At 32.4% G+C, this 27,835-nt stretch overlaps 3 protein-coding genes across 3 annotated transcripts; all 3 read left to right on the top strand.

Moving 5' to 3' along the window:
• Nucleotides 1-6,800: 6,800 nt before the first annotated feature.
• On the top strand, nucleotides 6,801-9,196 carry TRIADDRAFT_61211 (uncharacterized protein; the record flags this gene model as incomplete). The annotated part of the gene is made up of 2 exons (XM_002117202.1): nucleotides 6,801-8,644; nucleotides 8,761-9,196. The coding sequence occupies 2 exons, from the start codon at nucleotides 6,801-6,803 to the stop codon at nucleotides 9,194-9,196; spliced, it is 2,280 nt and encodes a 759-aa protein (XP_002117238.1).
• Nucleotides 9,197-12,491: 3,295 nt separating this feature from the next.
• On the top strand, nucleotides 12,492-18,338 carry TRIADDRAFT_32197 (uncharacterized protein; the record flags this gene model as incomplete). The annotated part of the gene is made up of 8 exons (XM_002117201.1): nucleotides 12,492-12,644; nucleotides 12,927-12,954; nucleotides 15,980-16,099; nucleotides 16,683-16,897; nucleotides 16,982-17,152; nucleotides 17,774-17,866; nucleotides 17,953-18,078; nucleotides 18,192-18,338. The coding sequence occupies 8 exons, from the start codon at nucleotides 12,492-12,494 to the stop codon at nucleotides 18,336-18,338; spliced, it is 1,053 nt and encodes a 350-aa protein (XP_002117237.1).
• TRIADDRAFT_51016 (uncharacterized protein) lies at nucleotides 18,271-27,538 on the top strand (the record flags this gene model as incomplete). Its single annotated transcript, XM_002117200.1, has 13 exons — nucleotides 18,271-18,334; nucleotides 23,201-23,204; nucleotides 23,401-23,473; nucleotides 24,065-24,142; nucleotides 24,986-25,029; nucleotides 25,340-25,367; nucleotides 25,542-25,724; nucleotides 25,839-25,945; nucleotides 26,085-26,325; nucleotides 26,438-26,693; nucleotides 26,769-26,986; nucleotides 27,084-27,235; nucleotides 27,358-27,538. 13 exons carry the CDS (start codon nucleotides 18,271-18,273, stop codon nucleotides 27,536-27,538), a joined length of 1,629 nt encoding a protein of 542 aa, XP_002117236.1.
• Nucleotides 27,539-27,835: the final 297 nt, after the last annotated feature.

Here is a 27,835-nt window from a genome sequence, read left to right as displayed (position 1 = left end):
GAAGAAACAGTTTGAAATCTATTTTGCCGTTCATGTATTATATATTCCTAAATAATTAATAATATTTGTTAATATCATAAAATGAAATATTTCCAAAACATATCCTTCTCGATCAAATATAACAGTCATTGATCTTTTGTCAATCTTCTGAAAGAACTTCAATTTAGGTCATATCTACCCGATAAAAAATTAATACTTGCAATCAAACCATCACAAATAAATAATTATTGATACAATTAATATCAATAACAGTTTTCCTTCACTTTACGGATCGTATACTATAAATAAAGATATATGTAATCGATATATTAACGAAGTGAACATGACAGTACATTTTCTCGCAAATAAAAAAGACTAGTTTCGATAGTAATCAGTCAAATGCGGTATATAAAAAATGTTCTTAATGTATTACTTGCTCTCTTCTTCACTTTCACCTATACTGCTAGTAAAATACAAGATATATCAACCAAAGACAATATTAAGATTTCTTTTTTACTCTTTATTACTGCTTATTATTGGATACTATCATGATAGGGCGACAAAATATAACTATTATTGATGATATAATTGTTCTACGAATAAGTACATTAGAAACCCTAGTTTGTAAGCTATAACGATTTGAAGATCATCTCTTTAAAAATCGTGTGCTTAAAATACGGTTCAAGATATTTGTAACGACATAGATGATACAAATAAACTCAGCCTATCCTTATTGCATCATCTTCTATTTCAAACGTGTATTTAAAAAAAAAAAAATAATAGCAAAGATAACAGCGATCAATTATAATTTACTAGGCTAAATTGTATCTAAGAATAGTTATCATAAGCAATAACATCGAATAGATAATAGGTGTAATATAAAACGATTACATGTGACTTCAATTATACTAAAACTGCCGCCTTTAAATACCTTAAAATAGTTAACAAGGCATGTAATATCCAATATGGCAGCAAAATTATAAACAATAATACCACAAATCAATTGTTGACTAATGTCCACGTTGCAAAAGATACAAACAATGGTAATAATATTCAATTTTATCAAATTATACTAAGCTCTAAGAACAAGTCATATAGAACAGTATTTGCAGTGGCATATAGAAGTTTGAAGTACGTCTAGCTACTATATCTTAATAACATGAAAATTAATGGAGATATTACAATACCCCGCATAATTAATACAATAATTTGGCCATATATGATGGATTAGCTATCTCAAATTTTGTTTTGTACGGTAGGCAGAGTCTGACATACGTAATCTACCACTTAAGAATATACATTTTTAATTAGCTAATCCGTATCTGCATATCAGATTGTGAAGAAGTTATTATAATCTATCATACGTAGAGATAGCTGTTTCTACATCAGAAAATAAAGTACCCAGATATAGTAATGGCAATCACTTATTTAAATATAGAATTATCATTCTCATTAGGAATCTTAAAATTTGATATTTATAGCAACCTTCAGAGTAAAAGTGATACGAATTAAAGATATTATCTGGCTTCAAAATCCATTAAATTAAATAACCGAGACTTTTCAACGTTAGATTAATGAGCTGAAGAAAAGTGTCTAGAACTAAAAAAATTTTTAAATGACATCCTACATCGATTGTGTTACACACATTTAATGTAAACTCACTTCCATTTAATTATTGAATACGATACTTTAAGAACATCAAAACTTTCATTATCTTGCCTTATAATTATCGTATTTTAAAATTTCTTATTTTAACAATACTTGAATACACGCGTTTGCACAAAAGAAATTGTCTAATTAACTCGAGCACATTCATAGTTTTTGATAGCTACAGCATTTTATAAATTTAATAATTTTAAAGTCCAGTACTGTATCACTAATTACTATACCTGCAAGAGCAATATACAAGTAAACTCTGTATATCAAGATGTAATTCATCAAAAATGAGATTTATAAAATTTGTGATAATTGACATAAGATACGGTACTTTTATTAACTAAATACAGACAAGAGACAATGATAAAATTGAATCTATTACTCCTTTCATTTAGGATATATTTTACATCTTGGGACTATGAACCAGCAATAAAATCCTACTAATATTAAGTATGAGTACTTTGTGTTTATACATTTGTAATTGTCTTTAATATATGAATAAATACGATCCAATGTAAATCTATCACTATTATACTTTAAATAATAATCTCATTACTAAATTTTCGCATAGTATTCATAAGATAGCAGCTAATCAATTGATTTGATTTAATTGAAAGATAATGTATCTCTAATTTCAATTAGAATCAATCAGTCAGTCTTATAGAATAAAAACGATGCCCAATTAAGAAGCCTGAATAGCTCATCACTAAATTTATCTTCTAATCGATTTTATTACTACTGAAATTGAACAATAATTATCAGAATACCTAGTATCAAATATTTCTGGCGTATAGTACTTACTTTATATAGAAATACATTGATCAAAAAATAACAAGATATGCCAGAATTAAAATATGAAAGGAACTACTAGATAACCGTTTCTCTATTTTTTCAGTTGCCTTAACTCATCATGACAACTCCATCAAATGAAGTTAACATGGCGCCGACAAATGACGGCTTACGATTGGTACTGTCGTTTGTGCAATCAATGAGTTTACTTCAATTTTCCTTCTCGAAAATCTTAATGCCAATCCTAATTATAGCGATAATAAATAATTCCTTGCTGGTTCTCGTTATCATTCGCGAAAAAGCCTTCCATAAATCGACCTATTACCTATTATGCAATCAAGCACTTGCTAACGCTATATGTCTCACTTGTGTGTTCATATTTTCGAGTACTTTAACCGTTTCGGCCGCTCCGTCTAATAGCATACCTAATAACATAACACAGTCACAATCGGCATCATCGATTAGTAATTATAGCAACTGTGCCCTTTCTTCGATGATTTATCACGGTTCGTACACGGTATCTGTTCTATCTTTGGCTTTTATTGCACTTGATCGATATCGAGTTGTTACTCAATCAAATGCGAAAAACTATGATATTAAGGCTATCCTTGTCACAAACGTGCTGATTTGGCTCGTTGGATGGGTTAATGGATACTTTTTTTCAAACTTTATTGATCATAATGTACTCTCCTTAACAGTATGCGACCTTAAATTTGATTCCCCTCAACTTGCTCAGGCTTATTTTACGATCAATTTTATCCTTACGTATCTTCTACCAACAATAGTCATCGTCACGTCCTATATTCTAATCATACGTTACTTAAAAAGAGAACACTCACAGATCCAATCCATTGCTAAAATAAAGAGAAAAAGGCGCAATCGTGTTATCAAAATGTCTATGGTGACAACTTTCTTTTTCTTAATACCAGCTTCTCCTTGGGCCATATTTTCGTTAATAATATCATTCCTTCAAATTAATTTTAGCGACATTGTAAATTATAATAATACTACTGTAATCATTCTAGCTCCTTTATTTCAACTTTTCTACCTATTAACTTGTATCGTAACGCCAGCTCTTATAGCTTCGTATAACAAAGCTATCAAATCAGCATTTGTACTGATTTATTTCTTTTACTTACCCAAAAAGTGGCGAGAAACCATTATAAATTTTAAAATTCCTTCTTGTATAATTTTTCATCCTTTTAATCGTGGTCATCCGTGATATTTATTTACGCAAGCAAACTCTGTGTATAACCAAACCAACTAGTCTAAAATGGACCAGTGTATTATAGAAATGAGTTTATCGTGCAGTATACAGTAAAAGAGTTAATGTGAATTCACACAATTTACCTTCAAAAATTTTTATCTATGAACCAGCTTTTGACATAGTTACTTCATTTATCTATGTTGTGGACAATTTGATAGCTGATAATAACTTTAATTAATAGTTTTACATAACTTGTTTATCTTTAACTACTTCTGAGACAGGAAAGTATTATAGTTGGACTTAAAAAAAAATTTTCCTGGTTATGAATACTGCTAAGCTTCTACATTAAGGTACAACCCAGTCCCAGAACAAATTTTACTACTCAAAAATCCCTATTACAGTAATAAAGGGAGAAATCCACATTTTAACAAGTTATTGTCAATATTGAAAATTTCATTCTAATCGTTTAATTCAACATGTAATTATCTAGCGCATCTTAACCTAACATTCATAAAGCTAATAAATGGTTGATATTTTCTACTACACGATTATGATTCATCCATAATTCTTATCTAAATCAATTATTCAAGCTCATCGCAACAAGTACTAAGTAATAATTATATCATATGTAATTAATAATTGCTCCTATCAAGAATGGTAATGGCTCGGCTAGTTACCAATAAAATAACATTCAATATGCATGAACTTTCAACGTTCAAATATGTTTTATGCTAGGATGTACTTCTACTTCAGTAAAATTATAGACTAATACGACAGATTTAAAGTCATTATACTTGATCATAAAGAAACAAATTTGAATTATACTGTGTTATGCACGAAATTACCTACTGTTCAAATAATTATAAACTGTTATCAGTTAGATATTAGTAAAACATACCCTTCTTTATTAAACATTATATCTCCCACCCATCCTTCGATTTTCTGAAATATCTTCCATCCTTAGGCTGTTTTACAAATAAAAACTAAAGGTCATGATCACAAATGGCAAACCAATATTAATATCAATTATCATTTTCTTTTTGTTTCAACTAGTAAAATATTATTAAAAGCATCATAAAGGATAGCATGATACTAATCGATCTATTAATAATAAACAATGTGATACCTTATATTACAAATGAGAATAACCAAATTATAATACTAAGCAATAGAATATTTAAAAGGAATTTAGTAATCTACTATGCTGTTATTATCATCTTCTTTCAGTGAATGGGTTAAATCTGTATAATAAAGTATATTGAGAAGATATACAAGGTAAAATGGTAGACTGTGATAATAGCATAATAGAAACAAGATATTTGCAAATATGGAATAATAACATCAATTTCTATGCTATATAGATTAAAAATACATAAGTAATCTTTATGGAGAACATATTATAAAATGTAATGATTAAAAATACGTTCATTAAAGCACAAATTACATAAGTGCTTGGCCATTCCTATTGCTTCATCCCATGTTACTGAACTATACTCGTATGTTCACTAAAGGTAACTAGCAATTGTACAGATAGCGATAATAAACATCTACTATCACATTAAACTACACTCTAAGAAAAAAATTGAAGGATATTAGGTAATTTAAGAATGTACACTTACAGCACTTTGATGACTTAGCAATTTACTGGAAGTATACAGCAATTATAATTTACGCAGCTGTAAAGCTAAGGAAGATAAAGATACTATCAGACTCTCATGACTAATTCATAATGTAGTAGATATAAATATACTGTTAGCAACAAATTACAGCTAGTTAAATTTAAACTCAGGCATATACTTTGAAAACAGTTTCATTTTAATAGGTTAGCAAACATAATTACAACTGCTGTACACATGCTGCTTACTGGATTCGTTCAAATACAATCAACAGGGAAAATTTCAGGATTCATAAAATTGCACTACACTACATTTAATTAATATTAGCTCATAACCTTGAGTATCAACAATATTCTCCATCTTAGAAATTTATATTAACAATAATAAAGTAGCATTGAGCACAATTAGGCATGATCAATTAACACAGACATAAATAATGAAACTATTAAATTACAATCACGAGTTGTTATCTAACAATATAAAGTTAATTAATTGTTCACAGCTTCAGGCAATTAACATCTGGAAAGTAATAAGCATTTACCAAGCTTCACATGCACCGTAACAAGTATATTAAAAATTGATTTATAATTTTATTACGATCAATTGAGGTAATATACAGTAAATATAAAATTAATCGTATAAATTAATGACCAATTTAAAATAGTAATATCTGTAAAATACATTATTAAGGATCAAATAATTATGCATAATTAAATGTTGCCCAAGAGTCATATATTAGTCAAATAAAAGTATTTAAGCCTGCTTAACTATTTATAGATACGAACTAAAAGCTGACAATCAAAAAAGTTATCAAATAGATATTACCATTAATCATCAATCTTCTATTTTATTATGAATATTGTTCTTCACGCCTGAAAGGATATACGTTGCAAGATAAATAGACCGGGATACGTGATTAGTAAGTTAATTAGCCGATCCAGTTATTCGCTAATTAATTCATTATATTGATAGTGTAGATACTGTAACGATAGTAGATATGTTAGCGGCCGACTATAAGATAGAAATTGTTCACTCTCAAATTAGCCAGGAACACTTGATGATTAAGTTAATGAGTCGATCCAGTTAATCGCTAGTCAATTAATTATATTGATAATATAATGTAGATACTCCAACAACAGTAGATATGTTAGCCATCGTCTAAAAGAGAAATTATTCACACTCAAATTACTCAGGGATACTTGCTGAATTAGTTCATTAGCCGATCCAGTTGCAGCCAGGGTTTGCAACCTGTCCGAATTTTGCTACCCCAGTTACAATCTCTAGTTGCAGCATTTGTTAATTATAGTAATTCAAAGTGAACAGTTTGCGACATCCTTAGAAATCAGACGGAGAGAGAGAGGGAGAGAAACGAAGTCCATGCTCTGAACTACTGTAGTTTGAGGTTCAGAACTACAGACAGTACAGTACAGTCCAGTACCGTTTACAGTGCGCAGTATTGTAACTGTGCTGTACTGTACACTGTAGACTGTTCAACACACCTCAGTACTGTACATGCGTACAATCATTTCTCCAACCGCTTCGGATGCGTTACCATGGCGGTCCGCCATTCCAGCGCCTTCAAAAACAGCTGCATCGTTATGCCGAGACGGCCAAATTCCAAATTAGCAGCAACTTTCGACGAAAGAACCGTCAAAAGTGTAGAAATTAAAAGCCATGAAGATACATCAAATCAACGAGACAATGATAATCGCGTAATGACTAAAGTTAGATTAGTCGCCAAGTCGAATCAGCAAGCTGATCAACGAGAGGCAATCCATCAAGATGACGAAGATTTTTATATAAAACTGTCCAAATTGAAAGCGCAACAACGTCAAACTTTACAGCAATTAGAGCATTTATATGATAGAAAATTAAATGAATTTTATGGAAAGGAGATTAGTCAGAGTAGTCATGATGTAGAAAGGGAAGATATGCATTCATATCGACCTGTCAATACTACAGGACAATATGATTGGGCCCGTTATAGAGATGCATACTCGAGTGACGAAAGTCCAGCGTCAATGGAAGATATACAAGTAAGTTATCCTAAACAGATTAATACAGGCAAATCGCAATTATATCCAAGCCATAATGATCCTTTCTATGAGATTAGATCTGATAGCAATGATAACGGCGATAATTCATACGATGACGAAAGTGCATATTTGCCAAAGAACAAATATGAGCCCTCCGGCTATCAAGATACCATTGGAGAGTATCATGATGAGATTCACTTAACTGACAGCGTAGACAAGATTAAAAATATGTGGGATAAATTTAATATTAAGAACTATACAACTTCAGTCGATTCGCCAACTCAATTAAATAAGAGTAGCAAGGCAACTTCTGATAATATACAGCGTCGTAAGATTACCATTCCAAGGCCGTTCTCTATGACCATCCGTGAGGAGGGTAAGCCAAAAACAAAAACAGCAGCTCAGATAGAACTAGAGGAAAAACGAATACAACAACGAATTGCAGATGAAATTGAATGCAGAAAACAATTTCAATCCACGCCTATCCCTGCCACAACTTTCTTACCATTATATCAAGTTATGAAGAATAGAAAAGACCTTAAAAGCAAGAAAAGGCGAGAGAAGAGCAAAGAGCATTTGCAATCAGTGCAAAAACCCTTTTCATTTATCACTAAAGAAAAAAGTAGGAAGGAACGCCAACGTTCAATGTCATTAACCGATGCTGTGTCATTTGATGAATTTAATGATATCAAATCATTTAAAGCGAAACCCGTTCCAAAGTATCTATACGACGCTTCCATTGATGATAGAATACGAGAGCAGGAAGAATACCGAAAAATCTATATGCGCATGAGAGCGGAGGAATTATTACATCAGTCTAGATTACCTGCAAGTATGGAAGCAAGAAATCAACACGTAAAAGCTACATACGACAAAGATCGAAATGCACAACCATTTGTAACCAAACAGCACCGATTTCATCCTCAAATTAATCATGACGTCCCAGACTTTGATTATTTGCAAAGACAATTTCAAAGGCAACTCAGTAAAAAGAAACGTTCCATTTACTCAACTGTGACAGAACCTTTTACATTGCGAACATCCTTCATCGATCGTCGACAAAAACCAATACCTAAGGAAACACAGGATCCGAAATTATTCAAAACTAGACAAAACAGTTTATCTAAATCAACAGATAATTTCGTTCCTATTCGTATGACAACTTCAGCCAAACTAAAAGAAAAGAAAATCCGGCAAAGTTTAGATGAGCGGGCACTAAAGGAAAGGAAAGAAATGGAAGAAGAATTATTTCGTAAGCAACGCGAGAGAAATTTGAAAACAGCCATTTCGAAGAAAGTGCGCAGAAATGATCGCAGTAAAGACCTAGAATTTGAAAGTCAACAGAAAATTCAAAATTATAAGTATGAATCATGAAGCATAAATATCTGACGCTATTTTACTAAATGAAATTTGAATCTATAATTAATCAATATCGTATTAAAATGTAAAAGATTACATTTTCAATTTTTCTCTACAGAGAATCTGACCGTCTGCGTTTGGAAGAATATGATCGGGGTATATTAGAAATGAAAAATAGAGTTGAAAATAGACCACTCTTGTTCGAACGGGTAGCTCAGATGAGCGCTAAGAATGCGGCTGAAAAGAAATTTGCCAAAAAGTTACAGGATCTAGGTTTAACTGAAGATACAGTATCTAATATGACCAAGCTTAAAACGGATGGAAAAGTAAAATATTCGGCTGATGAATCAACGATACCAGCAACAGAGAGTGACGACGATGATCAATTCGACAATTTGCTGTCTAATATTCCGTCTGTAAGTCACAAAGATGAGGATTTGGTACCTTTTGAAACTAGTAGTAATAATGAAGAAGAGATTTCCGATAATCAATATTTGAATAGTTCAATACCTGAAGATATAGAATCAGATGCTGGCAATTATAGTGAAAATTAAGAATTTTTTAATGTATAAATAAATCTGTTAAATCTATTTATTATATGAAAAACTAGTCAATCTGGTCAATGAAGTCAGTTTTCATTAATCCTGGCGTGGCTTTCATTTCCATTTTCGATTAAAGTCTACAAGTTTTGCTAAATACTTACGTTTTAGTGTATATAAAAGTGTATGTTTGTTTCTTCGATGAATATACACAATTCTGACTAATCTATACAAGTAAGTGTTAAATATTCATTGTTATTACATGATCCGTAATCGTCTTAACCAGATAAAACATGAATAAAATTGGCAAACGATTGCTGATTGGTTTTGCGAATTACGATTAGTAATTTTTGTCTGATATTTTATTGTTCAGCGGTATGCAAAATGTTTAAAATTCAGTACTTGAATCGATGTACGGTTTAAATCATACTTCATACTCTATTATTACCGATCTTGAGTTATGGTATCAAAGTTATACGGAGTCGCATCAATTTAGAAGTATGAAATATATTTCTAAGAGCAAAACAGTTTGCTTTTATTAAGGAAAGATTTACTATAAGTATCGCAAGTTATTAAGTTGCTTTTTGTATCAGTTTGTCGTTAGTATACACTATTTCAGATTAAGTTTGAATCAATGAGTCAATAGTTGGTTAACATCGAACGATTTCCGATATCCAATAAAATTTGTAACCATACTGGTACAATTATCGGTTCAAATATAATCAGTGCGACGATATAATTAATCCTTCAGTATGTGTATTCCCTGCTCAGATAGTATCCTGTATTGTTAATATTGAAAGCTAGTAATGAGTAAAGAAGATAGCTGAAAGTGTCAATGACAAATCCTGATTCTGTGCGAGAACAAGAATTTTATGTGCGAATTAAAATAGCAAGATAACAGTGCAACATAAACATAAAACTTATTGCAATACTCGATACACATCAACCTATACATATAGAAAGGTACATTTGTATAATATTGTGCTTCATTTATAATTTACCCGTACAAATGTAACTACTAATCAGAAAAATGAACACGACTATACTACCAATAAGTTGGGACCTATAATTTGAAAGCTATAACGACATCATTTTATCAATAACTATCACAGCAATTCATATATCCTCATATGTATTAGCTATTTTTCCCATTTGAGTTCACTATAAATTGCTGTATACTAGTTTTATTCTGTCAGTCAAATATGGTTTTATCTCATATATGTACGAATAAACTCACCACTTTGTGCTCTAAGAGCTGCATAGCTCCATGTGATTTTTATTGTCCATCATAATTCTGCATCAATGTCTAAAAATTTACGCTTTTCGCATTTAAGAGCTCGAGATATGCTATTACATAAATGTCGTTTTATTAAACTACACTACGTTGCATATTCCATCCCAATCCTAGTAATCCCTAATAACCTTCTTAGCATAGTCAAGAAATGTTTCAAACACTGATCGAAAAGAGAGGAAATGCGAAACTGACTTAGCTACTACTTAAACATTGTACCATTTTCTCCACTAATATAATTCGTAAAATTCATACAAGCTATTGATATGAATGCAAAATATAAATAACTAACACTTAATAGGATCAATATCGATGAAGAAAATCTAGTTTTGCAATCTCTAGCAATATTTATGTACATAATATCTTAACCACACTCTAATTATATTTATGCTTATCCCACAATCAATACTTCGCATCCTACTGTTATAATAAAATAAGTAAATCATTCCCTCACGAATTCTTTACCAAATATCTCCATATTGATAATCGAAAGAACATCTATATCCTATTTATATTAACGAGGTAACCAACTATCATTACTTATTCAGCTATTCTAACAAAAATAGCCTTATCTATTGATATTGAAAATTTTCTATATCATGACCAATTCCATACGACTCGAATCACAGCATCAGAAGAATAAGAAAGTATAATAACGCCTTCATGATATTGTACTTATTCAATTTAATCTATTCTATTAAACTGATGCATTATTACTCTCATTTGACCGACTTGGCGCTGAATAGATGAAAATTATAACTACTTGTATTATAGTGTATAACAGATAAGGAAAAGAAATACTTGTAGATATAAATGATAAGCTGGTTTATCATGTTTACAAATACATTTCCATGATCAAGTATTAGACCAGTGAGTCAGCATATGACAGATAGGAATTCAAGGAATTATCGACAAAACATCACCTGTACAATTTTTCACATGCGTGGATTAAATACTATACAAAGAGTACGGGAATAACAGGATTGATAGCTTGGTTAAGCACTACTATTAGCTAATGGTATTTCAAGCAATAGATTGTCCCTAATCCGCTAAATAATGACTTACTTATTATAGTGAACATGAAAGAGACAATTGATGATACAACTGTAACTTGCTGCTAGGGCAATTAGTTAGCACAAGACATCAAAGCTACAATAGCTACCCATTCCACCATATGTAAAACAAGACAACATTGTTATTGACAGGTCGGGGATACAGAATAGATGCATGATTGTATATAAATAGCAAGTGAATTTGGTAACGTGATTGGTTAACGGTCATTTCAGTCCAATCGGTTAATGATTCATCAAAGTATTATTCTCATCCAAAAGGACACAATACAATTGCATAATGCCAACCTTAAGTAACAATTTAAAATTATAGTTTAGTTGAAATAAATGCATGAGTAAAATGTTAATCAGCCTATAAAAGACAATTCATTAGAATAATAATAATAACCAAATGTACTCCTTACAATACAGACTATATCGTAGGAAACCGTCATCATAATTCATTTTGTAGTTTTTTTAAAGAGGATTGTAATGACGCAGTTAATGCCGTCATCTAATTTTATACTCTCGACGTTTTCATAATTTCGAATAATACTATACTAGTAAGCTTTATCTGTAGTAGAGAAAAGATAAATCGAATTTTTAACCTCAACCTTGACATCGTTTGGAAATCGATTTATAGCATACAATTGGCTGAAACAGGAAAAACAAAATGATTTCACGGAACTTAAATTATAAGGTAACATAACAACTATTTCCATAATTTTCCAACCTTCCATTGCAGGATAACCGATGATATTATCTTTGTACAACCGTCAATCGATATGATGTATTTCCCCCTATTTATTTTTTACACTTATATTCCTATTATAAGTCAATGGAAATATCACTGATCATTTTAGCTTGATTCAGAGGCTTACTCATGTCGCTTTCTTGCTTTCAAGGTATGAGAATTAGTTGAAAAAAAAGAGTAAGCTGATTATAAATGGGAAAACAAGAACATGATATGATGGAATGCAGTGGCAGCCGAGATGAAGACAAGCAGTCGCCATTGTCACAGCCTCAACAACCTCATCGTAAAGAGAAAGAGCCTGACAAGGGACCAGATCATCTACGAACTGACATATTAACTGTTGGAAAGCATATGCGTCGATGGAAGATTGTAAGATTACATTAGAAATAGATTCAAGTCATGTTACTGTTCTCTTCCAGTAGTATTACTATCATCATGAATTGATGCAATTTGATGCTTTCTGCTTTAGTTGTAAAATTCATAACTTAGTTTAACCTTTACTACAGTTATATCATATAAGATGGCTACATGAAAACTTGAGTGACGATACATTAATTTAATATTATCGTCGACGACGATCAGTTAATTTCTATTTCCTCTTCTTCTATCGGTATCTTTCACTACGATCATCTACGAAATGGTTTGAATCAGGTTCGTAAAATTGGAAGTGGCGGTTTTGGTAAGTTTACAAACAAATCTAGAAGCTGTACAAACTGATGCTGATGTTGATTAGGAACGCTACATCAGCATTACACTGCTGAACGATGTTCTCCCCCAATTTTTTTTTCTTAATCTCTTTTGTCCACATACCGAATAGTAAAATCACTGTCTTGAAGATACTAAAAGCATAAAAATGAAGCAAATAGTCTGCCTTCTACATTAGTTACTTCGCCACTTTAACGCAATCAGAATACGTTCGTCCGGTGACAGAGTTGTACTTAGAAAATTCCTTATTCGGACATTTGATTTATCGTCTTTTATCGAAAGAATCTATCATTCATTACCCTAATATAGGCGCATTTATCAACTTTATAAAGTCTGTTAACAGACTTAATGAAGGTGTTATCTCTTATTTCTGAAGATCTTTTTTACTTGTGAAAGCATCACAGCAGCATAGACATTAACTGATGGAAAAGTAGGACATGTTTTCAAGTTTTATGACAGATGATACAGTTTGATTTAAAATCATTTCCTACCACCTCTAAATCGTCCTACCTTCTCAGCCTGATATCATAATTATGCTAAAGTACATTATATATCACGTTCTATTGTGTCTACTACAAAACTGTTGAACAATTTGAAATCTAATAATACCATCAAGAAGTAATTCAAATCATTTTTTCTGCTTAATAATGTTTATAATACACTATGATGGGATAGCATGCTGTTAAGATTATAAGACTATAATGTAAGGTTCTATATAGCATCATCATTATAAATATTCGGTTATTGGAGGTAGATGATAATTTGCCTATGACAGAAATCATCATTTAACTTTTAATTTTGTAACTTCCTTTACATTATCTAAAGATAACCAATCCGCTGAAATGATATCCAATTTTTCATAGTATAATTTTACATACATATATATGCTCGTACAGCAGTTAATTCAAGGTTATTAAAACGAAGAGAAAAGTCAGGATATCAATATTATGATTCAGCTATTGTCTCATACTAAGTAAATTCTTGTTCATCAGACGCCATCAATGATTGAAAAGAAATTTTTACAATATAACTCCCTTAGGCAGTTCTAGTAATTCATTCCATTGAGTTTCCATCACGTCTATAGCTACCCTTAAACTACTAAAAAGGAGTTGGGATTCATTTTAGACGTGGAAAATGGCCACGTCAAGAAACTCAAAGTGATAATTTGTATCACAATAGTAAACATTTTATTTACCAGTTAGAACGATTAATACTCTCGCTTACTTTGTAAATAATTCATTAATGTAATGGTTCAATCACATTGACCATACGTACTGTTATGCTAATGTTAGAAAGTAAACTCTCCTAACTGCCAAATATTGTGGTAGTGGTCAAATTGATCAGTACTAAAAAGGTACCCTCAACACTCAGTGATTAGCAACATTTAGGTACAACATTGAAAGCCACGGCCTAAGACCACATGAGCAGATGGTAATGACGATAATTACTTCTTTTTGCGCCAGTACCGGTACAGGAATTAGACTATAGGGAATAGAACATAAACAGGAAGGACTGTGATAAATTGACTATAATCAAGGATCTTGTGAGTTATTAGTGAGTCAAAAGCATTCTATAGGAAAGATTGATAGAGGAGATTCACAGGTTCAGAGTAATTATTAGATAATCCTAACAAGTAAGGTATCATTGCTAAAGTCTCATGGGTAATTGATCGGTTATCATCAATCATTCTATGTTAGCTACTGAATTAAAAGACAGTCTTTTTATCTAATACGGAAGTAAGATCCACCCTCTAGACAATATATAAATAGACATTATCCAAATATTGTTTATAACTGCAGTTATTAATCTCAGTGTTTTAAAATGCAGTAAAATAAAAATTCATATAGCAGACTAACATGCATTATTCTTGAAGATATTATACAGATAATTAAAGTCAGTTAAATTGATTATCTAGTAATGTTTAATATAGTCTTTAGTAAAACTAAAGATAAACAACTTATTTACAAGGAAAATGACAAGTGAAATGTTAAATATTATTTAATTAGAAATTACTGATATCTTTAAGCTCATTAATTAAAGATATGCATGAATAATTAATTAGTGAATGAATTACGAGGTACGTAGAATACATGCCAGTGAAGAGGAGAGAAAACTGTAAAATCACGCCAGATATTAATCTATAATTTTTCAATTGCTATATCGTCCTAGTTGCCAATTTAATATCTCCAAAGAGGTTATCATGGTCTTATTTTAGTCAACGCTATTCGATTACTACTTAATGTGTAAGAAGTATTGTAAGTACCATATTGAAGCTGTTGTCCAGCATGAAATACTAATTTATATCGATGAAATACTGTAGTGTACAAATCGAGTTTCTTTACTATAATTCTGTAGCAAGAATTACTTTAAGTGGTTTCTTTTTAACTCAACTATCGTATCATTTTAAATGGGCATACTTCGCGCAATTTAAAAGTAATTCTTAACAAGTTGATTCTACGATAAACAGATACAAATCAGAAGTAAAATAAAATTCTTGATTTCATTTCCCGATGTTAACCTTCTACCGGATCATTGATGAGATTTATTTTAGAATGATCATGAAGAAGAATTTAAAATCGTTTGAAAGTGTTATTTTACTCACACATACACAATCTATCGCATTATTGCCCGAACATTCAATAATTATCCTGACACCATGATCAGTACAAATTTGACAACCTATTCATAGGTCAAATGATATATATGAATATTCTATAAAGGAATAAGAGCAATTTAATTCATACTTATAAATATTCATTTTAATTAAGATGATAATATCATGCAGTAGTTTATTGTAATGAATAATTGCTTAGATGCCTACTTGTGTCGAATCGGATATGACTATTAACCATCAATGTAAATCATTGCGTAATTATAATTTTAACGTAAAAAACATTCGTTACGTCGCTATTTAAAATATCAAAAAACATTATGCCAAAAAATTATGACGATCGTGTTAAGATCAATATAAGAATAATATGATTACTCTGTCGATATAGGTCAAATTTATCAAGGATTGGATCTTGCAACAAATAAAGATGTAGCCATTAAAGTTGAATCGAAGCAATGCCCTAATCAGTTATTAAAGATGGAAGTTACTGTCCTCAACGCTGTGCAAGGTAATTTCTAGATAAAATTAATTATATTGTTGGTAATTTAGACTAAACAACTCAAAACGATCATGAAACATAAACGTATAAGATTATTGAAGATGCCATACAATTGTAGTGACAAGTCTTCGTTATACTGTATAGCTTCAATTCTAAGGCGTTTTTGACAATCGCTCAAGACAGTACAAGAGTATTAAGTTAACTTTGACCGTCAAGAAAATTGATAATTAAGATCTTCTAAATCTAGTACCGTTTCATCAGTGGTTAGCACCAACAAGTAGTTTTTATTATTTAGATTTTATTGCGATATTTCGTATTATTAAAATAATGCAAAAGCTACCACTAAACCATCGTATCATATCGAAAACTGTTGCCTCCATAAAACTTTCTTGTAGAACTGTCACTTTCACTAGTTTTTTTCATCCCGGTATTTTTCTTTACCATATCTAACCTTAAATCTTCTCATCAGGTAAAAAAATTGTAACAGAAATTGTACATAAAAACATGCTATCAACCTATACAATGCTTTAGTACTTTGAGTGCTAAATAAAATGAATACCATCACTAATTGAGTAATAATTGACATTATTAGGCAAAGATCATATATGCCAATATGTCGCTTGTGGTAAAACCAAAACTTTCAGTTTCCTTGTCATGTCATTACAAGGGAAAAACCTTGGTGAATTACGTAGAGAAGTACCTAGTGGAACACTTACTATCGAAACGATATTGCGAATCACCAGGCAAATTATTTTAAGTATTAAAACAGTACACAAAGCAGGTTTCCTTCATCGTGATATTAAGCCTGTAAGTAGAAAAAAATATTAAATTATCTATTTATGATGATGATGAATTAAGAAGAGGCCGTTCTCTTCATCTACCTTCAATTAGTCCAATTTTACCATTGGAAATACGCCGGAAACCAAGAAAACAGTATATATATTGGACTTTGGATTAGCTCGTCCATATACTAACGGTAAAGGAGAAGTAAGAAAAGCTCGTTCTAATGCCGGTTTCCGTGGAACAGCTCGCTATGCTTCGATTAATGCTCATCATTCCAAGGTAACTATGTTAGAATTCGATGACCTTCCATAAAGACAAAAGTCAATTGCTACATCTCTTCAGTCTTTTAGTTTTACGAAAGACTATCTCATCATTATACTGAAAGAGGGCTTAAAGCATTTTAAGTTATTAATGTCCTTGTAAATATACGTATGCTGTAATAGTAAATCCTATCTAAGAGCGTTAGAGTCATTTCATGATTGACAAAACTTGAAGGATCTATTATATTAACTATTATTATTAGCCAACTTGAAATATGTACGCGATGCAGTGAAATATTAACAAATATGGAGCTTTAACCTAAAACATTACAACGTATAATCAAAGGATTGTCCTATACAATTTGCTATCACGTTATAATAATTTTCTTAAAGCTTTGATCTTTTCCATTAGTTTGAGTAATAAACCTCATCACTCTGTTTCTAAGATGGTATTAGAAAATAAACGTTTATTTCTTTGTTTGCGTTAAAATATGAAATACTTATAAATATCAATGATCCTTTCTGTACAAGATTTTAGCACCATAAATATATCTTAATAGTTGTACCTACCCCACTTCGCTATTGAATAGAATCTAAAGCATAGAATTCAGATATATATGAAATTTAATTTATTTTATAGGAGTTGAGTAGGCGCGATGATCTGTGGTCTATGTTTTATATGATAGTGGAATTTAGGCTTGGAACTTTACCTTGGAAGAAAATAAAAAATAAGGTTTGATTGCAAATTTTAATTCATAATTATACAAAGAATTTGATGAATATCAAGAATTGTTAATCAATATGTATTGTGCTTTACAGGAAGAAATAGTCACAGTTAAAGAAAATTGTGATCCCAATGATTTTTTTAGATTTTTACCTCGAGAATTTGAACAAATTTATAATCACATCAAATCACTACAATATGAAGATGAACCTGACTATGATGTATGCTCTAACGGAAAGACAGTACACGTTAATATTTCTTTGATAATCTTAGGTTCTATAAAGCTATAAAATTAGGGATAATAACAATACGATGTTTTTAACTTTTACATTAGTTGCTGATCTCCTTAATTGATCAAAGCATTAAACGAAAAAATGTTGATCTTAATGCCCCATTTGATTGGGAAAGAATGAATGATACCCCAACAACGCGGCGCAAACGTGCCGCAAAGAACCACTCGGCAGATTCTACCCCATGGTAAGTACAGTATGCCCAGCAAGTATGGCGATCTGGGTATTCTATTCATATTCTCATTAATCTACAATATTTAACCTCTGTGTAGGTCACTCCATGTGTTTTCTTAGTTATGTGTTGCTCTATTTCAGATTTTAGTAATATCAATTGGATTAATAACACAAGTAATGTGTAAATATCTCTTTCTATCAGTTGTAGTGCTGTTGATGCTCGTCATAGTGTTGTGCAAGACGACTTGGGAAATGGAAAACATAATGAAAACTTCATCAATAAGCAATCCCCAGCCCCCAAATTACATTGGTAAGCACGAATAATCTATACACTACGTATACAGTAATATTCCTATAGAACGGCATCTATGTATGCGTAAACTATATTTATAATAATTACAGTCCATATATCGATCGTTTTTAATATTGCAAATAGAAGAATAAGATAATCTTAGCTATTTTAATCTAAATTTAATCTTTGTATTATTGACATGTGTACGACTCCTATCTTAAACTAATGCGTAAACCTAATTATTAATTATTTAATGTGGGTATGTATCATAATTCTTATCAATTTAGTAGTAAAACTGATGAAGAAAACATCAATGTTGAAGCCAAAGCTGAATCTTGCAAATCAATCAATAAGAAAGCGCAACACTCTGGTAATAAAGTACCCATTATAGCGATATTTCTACGAAAAATGCAGGAAGCTAATCAAGAGCATAAAAGTGAAAACCATGAATTATGCCAAGCATCTAAGTCTACTATTTCACTCCCTAATCACGCTAAATCATTAGATATTCAAGAATCGAAAAGTGAACGTATTCATACTAATGATAAAGGATGTAACAGTGATAATAATCCGTTAATACCTAGTCCGAAAGAAGGCGATCAAAGTAAAAATGATAATCAAGCCATTTTCAAAGGTACCGATAATTCGGCCAATGATAATGGTCGTGCCAGCCTTAATAACGGTCTTGCAATTCAAATCAATTCGGAAGAACTTGATCTAAATAAATCTTTGGGTATTGGTAATAGCTCGAAAACAGCACCAGCAAGCGCTTTACCTAGTTCTACAGATCATAAAGACGAAAGCTGGATATCGAGAAATATAGATTTAGATGATGATCGTTTCCAAAATACTAAGCAAATTGAACCTATCCATTCTAATTTTTTAAGCCCTGATGTTTCAAATGATGTAAGATGTAGTCGATCTTATAGCCAAAATGATATTCTGTCGGATCGAATTACTTCTACAAGAGATGATGATAGTATTCGAAGTTTAAATTTTGGGGTAAATGATGGCGTTCTGCTAGACAAGGTAAAAAGAAAACCTGTCCTTAGGGCTTCATCTTTTAATATTAAACCACCTCCTGGACGAGCTGAACATAATGTTGTTGGTGCAAGGTAAAAAGAATCAAAATACATTGCACAATTACAGATGTTATAAAATTGTTATCCAATCCCAACGAACGTACAAGTAAACTGTACTAGGATTACTAATTAAATGATGCTAAATTGGGTGTTTTCTCTGACATTTTGACAGGCGCCGGAGGTATAAATCTATGACAACATCCCCAGCTAGCAGCTCTTCATCATGACCATGTCAGTAATTTTTTATAATAAACCCTTATTTATATTTGATTCTTTATAAAATAAATTGGCCAAATCCGAATTTTATATCAATTGTCAAAATTGTTGTGTTATGACTACAGTTATCATTGTGCTCAGTAATATAAAATTTGACCGAACTTTATTAATTCTATGTTCGAATGACCATCACTCATTCTGTCTGCTTTCGTATAACAACAATCGATTAGATTGTCTAACATAGTTTTCCTTTTATAACTTTATCCGATTTGTTTTATTTGATTATGCCTCATTCTACGTAATAACGCTGACCATGATGCGATGGCTACTGTTTATAGAGGAATCTACGCATACCTTAACAAAAATGGAGAGTATGACTTAATCAAAACAGTCAATCTCTAGATAAATAGCCATCAGATAGCTATCATGATAAAATTATTTTCTAGCAAGATTACCTATACAACCACTATGAAGCATTTCTTACCATTTATACTCGCGAAATATTGAAATCAATAAAAGAAATTTATGTTTACACTTAATTACAGTAGAATCATGAGAAAGTTGTATCTTCTGTGATTGATAATCGTGGACGATCTATTGTACGGTAAATACGCAATTGTAATTTCTTAGCCTGAATCTATTTGTCGTTTTATTTGACAGGAACAAGAAACTGTGGCAGTAATACAGTAGTTTAATGTCATGATGATTACAGTATTGCCTATGTCTATGCCACACTACCATTCATAGATTAATTCACTCCGTTCGATCGAAATCAATTTTAAATTTAAATTTAAATTCGATTTTTGTATTAAGTAAGATTGTGGCATCTATCCACGGCGAATATTTTTTCAATGCAATAAAATATTGTTGGATTTAATATCTATTTCATCCACATTGATACTTATACCGTGTATATGTAAACCACCATCTTTACTAACTCGATAAAACTGAAGCAAAAATTGCTCACTTCTAGTACAATACATTCGTGGGCCAAACAAACCAGATATGTTATGATAATGTAGACATTAGGTGCAAATTAATTTTCAATTCTTTTTTTTATATTTTAACAGTATAAATCAGTAGAATGCACACGAATGTTGAGAAATGTTCGCTATAAGTAATTTGATACTTCTTTTAATTAATTGACACTATAGTACATGTTCTATACTCTATACTCTACAGTACTGTATATTGTATACGAGTATATCCTTATACAACACGAGTATTTCGTACTGATAACTGCGCTCAACAGGTAATTACTACATCACGCTTATTGCTAAAATATAATTCGGCATAAGGTCTAATATCATTCCTTCCATGGAGTAGAATAGCAAACACCCAAATGGCATGTACCGCAAAACAGGTAGACGCGTAGAGTCTTTAATTGAAGAAAACTTGAAAATATGCCTATAATACCTGGCACAAAATGTACCTGTACTATCCCCCCAGCTGAGAAAGACCAAAAATGTCTGAAAAATTGATGAAATAGTTGCGTAGTATGGATCTTCTGTATCTCTTTCTAAACCATTCTTACCAATTTAAAACATTTATGACATTATGCTGTGGAGCAGGATTTAGTAAAAGGAATAAAATTTAATGTAATATTATTACTTAATTTAGAAAAAATAAGTCATTACAAAATCGAGCATCGGTAGTGCAGAGTAACAACGCATACGAATGAGGTGTCCCTCCGTCCAGCCATACTTCGCTAATAGCATGAACGTTACTGAACTGGCCAAAAAATAGGACGGTCGACATTTTATAGTACAGTACAAGTGGTTCGACCGAGGAACTATAGTACTAAAAGCAGAGAGAAAGAGAGAGTTTCTTGCTTTCTTGTAAGTTATAATAATAGGAAAGTTGAGAGAGGGACTAGAAACGGGAATTTGGTGCAAAATAATGATGAGGCTGACTGTTTTTCTAGTCATTCTACTATACGCCATCACTGAAACTCAGTCAGACTCATCCGATTTCGAAGAGAGATATGGCATTTTTATAGACCTTCACCGTACATCACTGCACATGCGCAGTCAGTCAGACTCATCAGATTTCGGAGAGATGGCATTTTTATAGACCTTCACTATACAGTATGTTATACGCTGAAAAGTTGAGAGAGGGACTAGAAACGGGAATTTGATGCAAAATAATGATGAGGCTGACTGTTTTTTTAGTTATTCTACTATACGCCATCACTGAAACTCAGTCAGACTCATCCGATTTCGAAGAGAGATATGGCATTTTTATAGACCTTCAGTCCTTCACTGTACATCTTTGCACATGCGCAGTCAGTCAGACTCCACAGATTTCGGAGAGATGGCATTTTTATAGACCTTCACTATACAGTATGTTATACGCTGAAAAGTTGAGAGAGGGACTAGAAACGGGAATTTGATGCAAAATAATGATGAGGCTGACTGTTTTTTTAGTTATTCTACTATACGCCATCACTGAAACTCAGTCAGACTCATCCGATTTCGAAGAGAGATATGGCATTTTTATAGACCTTCACCGTACATCACTGCACATGCGCAGTCAGTCAGACTCCACAGATTTCGGAGAGATGGCATTTTTATAGACCTTCACTATACAGTATGTTATACGCTGAAAAGTTGAGAGAGGGACTAGAAACGGGAATTTGATGCAAAATAATGATGAGGCTGACTGTTTTTTTAGTTATTCTACTATACGCCATCACTGAAACTCAGTCAGACTCATCAGATTTCGAAGAGAGATATGGCATTTTTATAGACCTTCAGTCCTTCACTGTACATCTTTGCACATGCGCAGTCAGTCAGACTCCATAGATTTCGGAGAGATGGCATTTTTATAGACCTTCACTATACAGTATGTTATACAGTACGTTTTACCGTGCTGTCCATCACTGCACATGCGCAGCATACTCGCACAGCATACGCATACACCAGTCTATACTTTATAGTAAAGCATATGCGATAGAACACAACCATGTTGATCGTCAATTGCCCAGCATATACAGTACACTACAATACAGTACAGTGTACAGTATACAGTATATGCTATAAATACACTGCCCATTCGTCTACTGAACACTGAACAAATATAGACGTATACACTAGGTCGTACGTTATAGTAAATTATACAAGAGTTTAACTCATCTCCTTAGACCATACTGAACGAGAAACCGTCACTACTGGACGGAGAACTGCGACGCCAAGTGGATTTGCAGCTTTTACGCCATTTCTTGTTGAAAACAACACTATCAATTATAGAAAAGACTACTGGCGACGTCCATTAATCAATATGTCGTTAGCTAGGTTAGCCTTCGATAGAAGTAATTGAAAAGAATAAAAATTCCAACGATCTTACAGTATTTTCAATTCTATCGTAATTTACATCACAAGGAGACAGAACTTACTGCCATATTCTTTGATCAATGTACCGTAGCGTGAAAATAGATGGAAATCAGTGATATATAGCAGTATGTATAATTTAAATACGTTTCCTTTTTAGGCTATTACCGGCACCTACCCAATCTCGATCAATAGCAGAAGATGAGTCTGATCAGCCATTTCCGCATTCAGAGGTAAGATAATCATGATTATTTGCAGTTACTTCAGTGATAGAGACAGTAAGGATGTATCAAAAGTATGACCGGTTTGCATTTACTATTTGGTTTATCCAATCCTTCGTCAACATGGATCACCATACATCTACTATACTTGTATACCTGAATAGGCCAGTTTTTGCGTGTAACTGATTGATCAAGTTATGACTGTAATCCCCTTCTGCTAAAATATTATTAATACTAAGACTTCGTGGCATTTTTATCAGGTTATACGCACTCATTTTTATACCTTACCCAACGGATATTACCTTAGCAGTTGTAATGAATCAAATTTTGGACTATTGGGGTCACCCTTTCTTAGCTAATTAGAATTATGAATGCATAATGGTAGACATAAAATCTTGGATTGTGACATAATTATAGTGCAGTATTAACCATAACTAAAGTTAGTCAGATTTTCAGTATCAATCTTGCTAATTACTTCCTACACTCACCAAAATGGATATAAAGTGTTTGCCATGATAACCTTTGTCAGTGCTAGACATGTAAACCAATTTTGTTGATTGAAGCTAAAGATATTACCCACTTATTTACTTAATTATCAAACAGTTAGTCTCAAAGAAGAAATCAACCAAGGAACCGCCACCTTACGGCCATCGGAAAGGCTGGGTACCAAGATCTCTTGAGGTATTGATATACTTTTGTATCGTCTTCTTCTAAATCACTTATTAGCAAGCTATTGAGGTTTATCGCAGCCTTCAATGTGTAATGAACAATGGATTAAAGTATTAAAGGGCCACTACATAGTAATAACTTGATCACTATAAAGTGTGTAATGTTGGCACTACAATTCGTAGTGATTGAATACTGTAGTTGTTGGCGACACTGTAGATTTACGTATTGGAGTGCAGCTTGCCTTCTGGCAAATTAATAAAATTACTTTTTTTACAATCAAAGTATGTAATATGTGGAAGATGATGGTACAAAATAGTAATAGTCCCAGAGATACAGTAATTTTGTAAAGTAGCATATTCCAAAGGTATTACAAGTTGTGCAACTCATTTATGCGGTTTTACAAGCTTGCTGTAAATTATTTTAAATGCAATGACAACGATTTGTTATTAAAATTGGTTTAAACTTGTAAAAGTAGTCGTCCATCTCATTTCTTATAGACAGCTACATAGACATACTGTATCTGTTGCGAGCAGAATGGTTACGTCAGAGTCGTACTTCAATCCAGTAGTTATCAGATTTTATTCATAAACAGAGGTAATCTGGCATAGTGCGAAATAATCAACACAAGCTCCCGCATGCATACCCAACCGTTATCATATTTATAAGTATTGTATTCATAGTAAACATTTCAGGATACTTAAGCAAGAGCATATAAAGGGGTGCATCTACACCAGTTTTAAACTTTAATCGCAAAATATCACTTAAAAAGGGTTAAATGCTTATCAGCGTTAAAACTTTGTAATGCTAAATTTATATTTTATTCCTAATATCAACTACATATTCTTTTACCCCTAGGATTTCGGCAGCGGAGGAGCTTTTCCTGAAATTCATGTGGCGCAGTGAGTGCAGTGCGATTGATATATTTCGGAAATAAAAACAACTATTAGTATTGCTTTCGTTTTGCTTGTAACTAGTGTGGTACATCTGCTGTATGACAACTAGTACTGTATGTATACGTATATCGGAGTGACATTCTAGCGGCTAGGGTTATACGAATACAACAATTTACTGCTCATCGTTCTGAAAGTAACTTTATTCATATTCTATAGATGAAATATCAAATGAAATCAGTGTAATTTTCTGTTTCCATGAAATCTGACATCACTTTTTTAACAAACTCACTATGTATATTTGTTTGCTGGATTTTAGGTATCCTTTAAACATGGGACGCAAGAAGGTTAGACCAGGGCTTATATACATTACGATTTAAATTAATTATCGGAAAAAATACATTACTGCTGATAGTTACCTCGATGTACTATAATCTATACCAGGAATCTGAATAAATCACACAGATTTTTAACACAACGCCCTTTATACGATTACATATACGCATATACATATACTCTAGGCTACTGGGAACGCTTTAGCAATGCAAGTTGATGCCGAAGGTCGTGTCAAGTATGATTCAATTATCAAGCAAGGACAAAGTAAAGACAAGGTTGTCTTTTCAGAATTTCGCGATTTAATTCCATTACACTTAAAACAGGAAGATCCGTCTTTATCGATGCCAGATGAAGAAGAAATTGAAGAGGTAGTGCTAAATTTGCTAGTTATACATCATAAATATCAATTACTGCTTTGCATAAAATTAAGAGATTGATGAAGAGGGATTCATTATTTACTTTTCAAATATCTATTTACGTAGACGACTCAGAAAACACGAGAAGCATTGGAAAAGATCATACAGACCAAAGTTTCTGCAGCAATGCCTGCCAGGCCTGCTGAAAAACAGGCCCCTGCACAATACATTCGGTTAGTTGCCCTTCATAGATTTGCATAGATTTTTGTAATCATTGAGTATACTCGTACAGTAATAGGTGTCAGGACATTATAGTAGAATTAAAATGATAGTTCCTTCTAAATAAAAATGCATCTCATTCCATACTGACAGATACACACCTGCTCAGCAAGGACCTGCATATAATTCTGGCGCAAAACAAAGAGTAATTAGAATGGTAGAAATGCAGAAAGATCCTTTAGATCCGCCCAAATTTAAAACAAACAAAAAGATTCCACGAGGTCCTCCATCCCCTCCTGCACCTGTTATGCATTCACCGCCACGCAAGGTAACCGTTAAAGAGCAGCAAGAGTGGAAAATTCCGCCGTGTATATCCAACTGGAAAAATCCTAAGGTACGATACGCTGAGTTTTTACAGCTTCATTCGCGTTGAAAGTGAAGCTTCACCTACGTTCGTAAATACAAAATGTACAAATATTTTCTGTATACCCTATCCAATAATATAGGGCTACACAATACCTTTGGACAAACGACTTGCAGCGGATGGTCGAGGTGCTCAAGAAGTCAAAATTAACGAAAATTTCTCTAAACTGGCGGATGCCTTATATATAGCTGACAGAAAAGCACGTGAATCTGTTGAACTTCGCGCCCAAATGGAAAAGAAATTAGCCCAGAAAGAAAAGGAAAGAAAAGAAGAAAGTTTAAGACTTCTAGCTCAGAAAGCACGTGAAGAACGAATTGGCTTGCGAACCCAAGATTCTGGTAGAATTATTACTGATATCTGTAAAGCTATTATAATTTTCTTACAACGTACAAATGTATTAATCTTTGCCATAGACTTTAGCGAGGATGCCCGAGAACGTGATCAGTTACGACACGACAGACACAAAGAACGTGAGCGAGATAGGAGAATTGCAAGAGCTGCTCCTGATAAACGTTCAAAATTAGAAAGGCAACGTGATCGAGATATTAGTGAGAAAATTGCTCTTGGAATGCCCGCCAATGTAAAATCTGACGAAGGAATGTACGATCAGCGACTCTTTAACCAAGCAGAAGTACGGATAATATTACCCTTTGTATAATTATCTTTTGACCATACTTTATATCTTTCGACATGGACAAATTGATAACTTTCTAAACTGCTTTTCAAAGGGTGTTGGCTCTGGTTTTGCGGAAGATGATGCTTACAATGTGTATGATAAACCCTGGAAGAAAACTTCCGCGTCATCAATTTATAGACCGTCTAAAAATTTGGATAAAGACATATATGGTGATGACCTGGATTCACTGGTCAAGACGAAACGGTTGATATTGCTGTTTATCGTTGATAATTTTTTTAATATATCAGTATATACTTATTGACTAATAACTAAATTCCCTAACATATTTGACTTTAAACGTTAACCTGATAATTATACTGTTTTAGGTTTGCCGCTGATACTGAATTCCAAGGTACAGATCATAATCTACAACGTGATGGTCCAGTTCAATTTGAAAAGGATGAAGATGATCCATTTGGTCTTGACAAGTTCTTGACTGAAGCTAAACAGTCTAAAAGACCCACCGAAGACTCGAAAGACAGTAGGAGTAAAAAGAGCAAAAACTAGCTTACATTTTCTTAGAATGCTCAATTTTTATATATATATATATATATGTAATTGATGTAGTCCATCAATCCTTGTATTTATCGTGCTTTTGATTCAGGAATACCTGTATGAAATTTCTTAAATACAACAATATTAGATCCGATCTGTAAACAAGAATATACGCATTAAAAATCTTACGAAGACAATATTACGAGAGCGTAGTGTTTGTGTGTTTAACTTATTGAAAGTTATGAAGATAGCCCTTTGCACTTGATTACGAATACGGCCCATTATTAAGGGATATCCTCACAGTATGAA

The sequence above is a fragment of the Trichoplax adhaerens genome, genomic scaffold (genome assembly GCF_000150275.1).
Source record: "Trichoplax adhaerens TRIADscaffold_22 genomic scaffold, whole genome shotgun sequence".
Taxonomy (NCBI): Eukaryota; Metazoa; Placozoa; class Uniplacotomia; order Trichoplacea; family Trichoplacidae; genus Trichoplax; species Trichoplax adhaerens.
The sequence above is the reverse complement of the archived record's forward strand: the minus strand, read 5'-3'. Positions and strand labels throughout refer to the sequence as shown.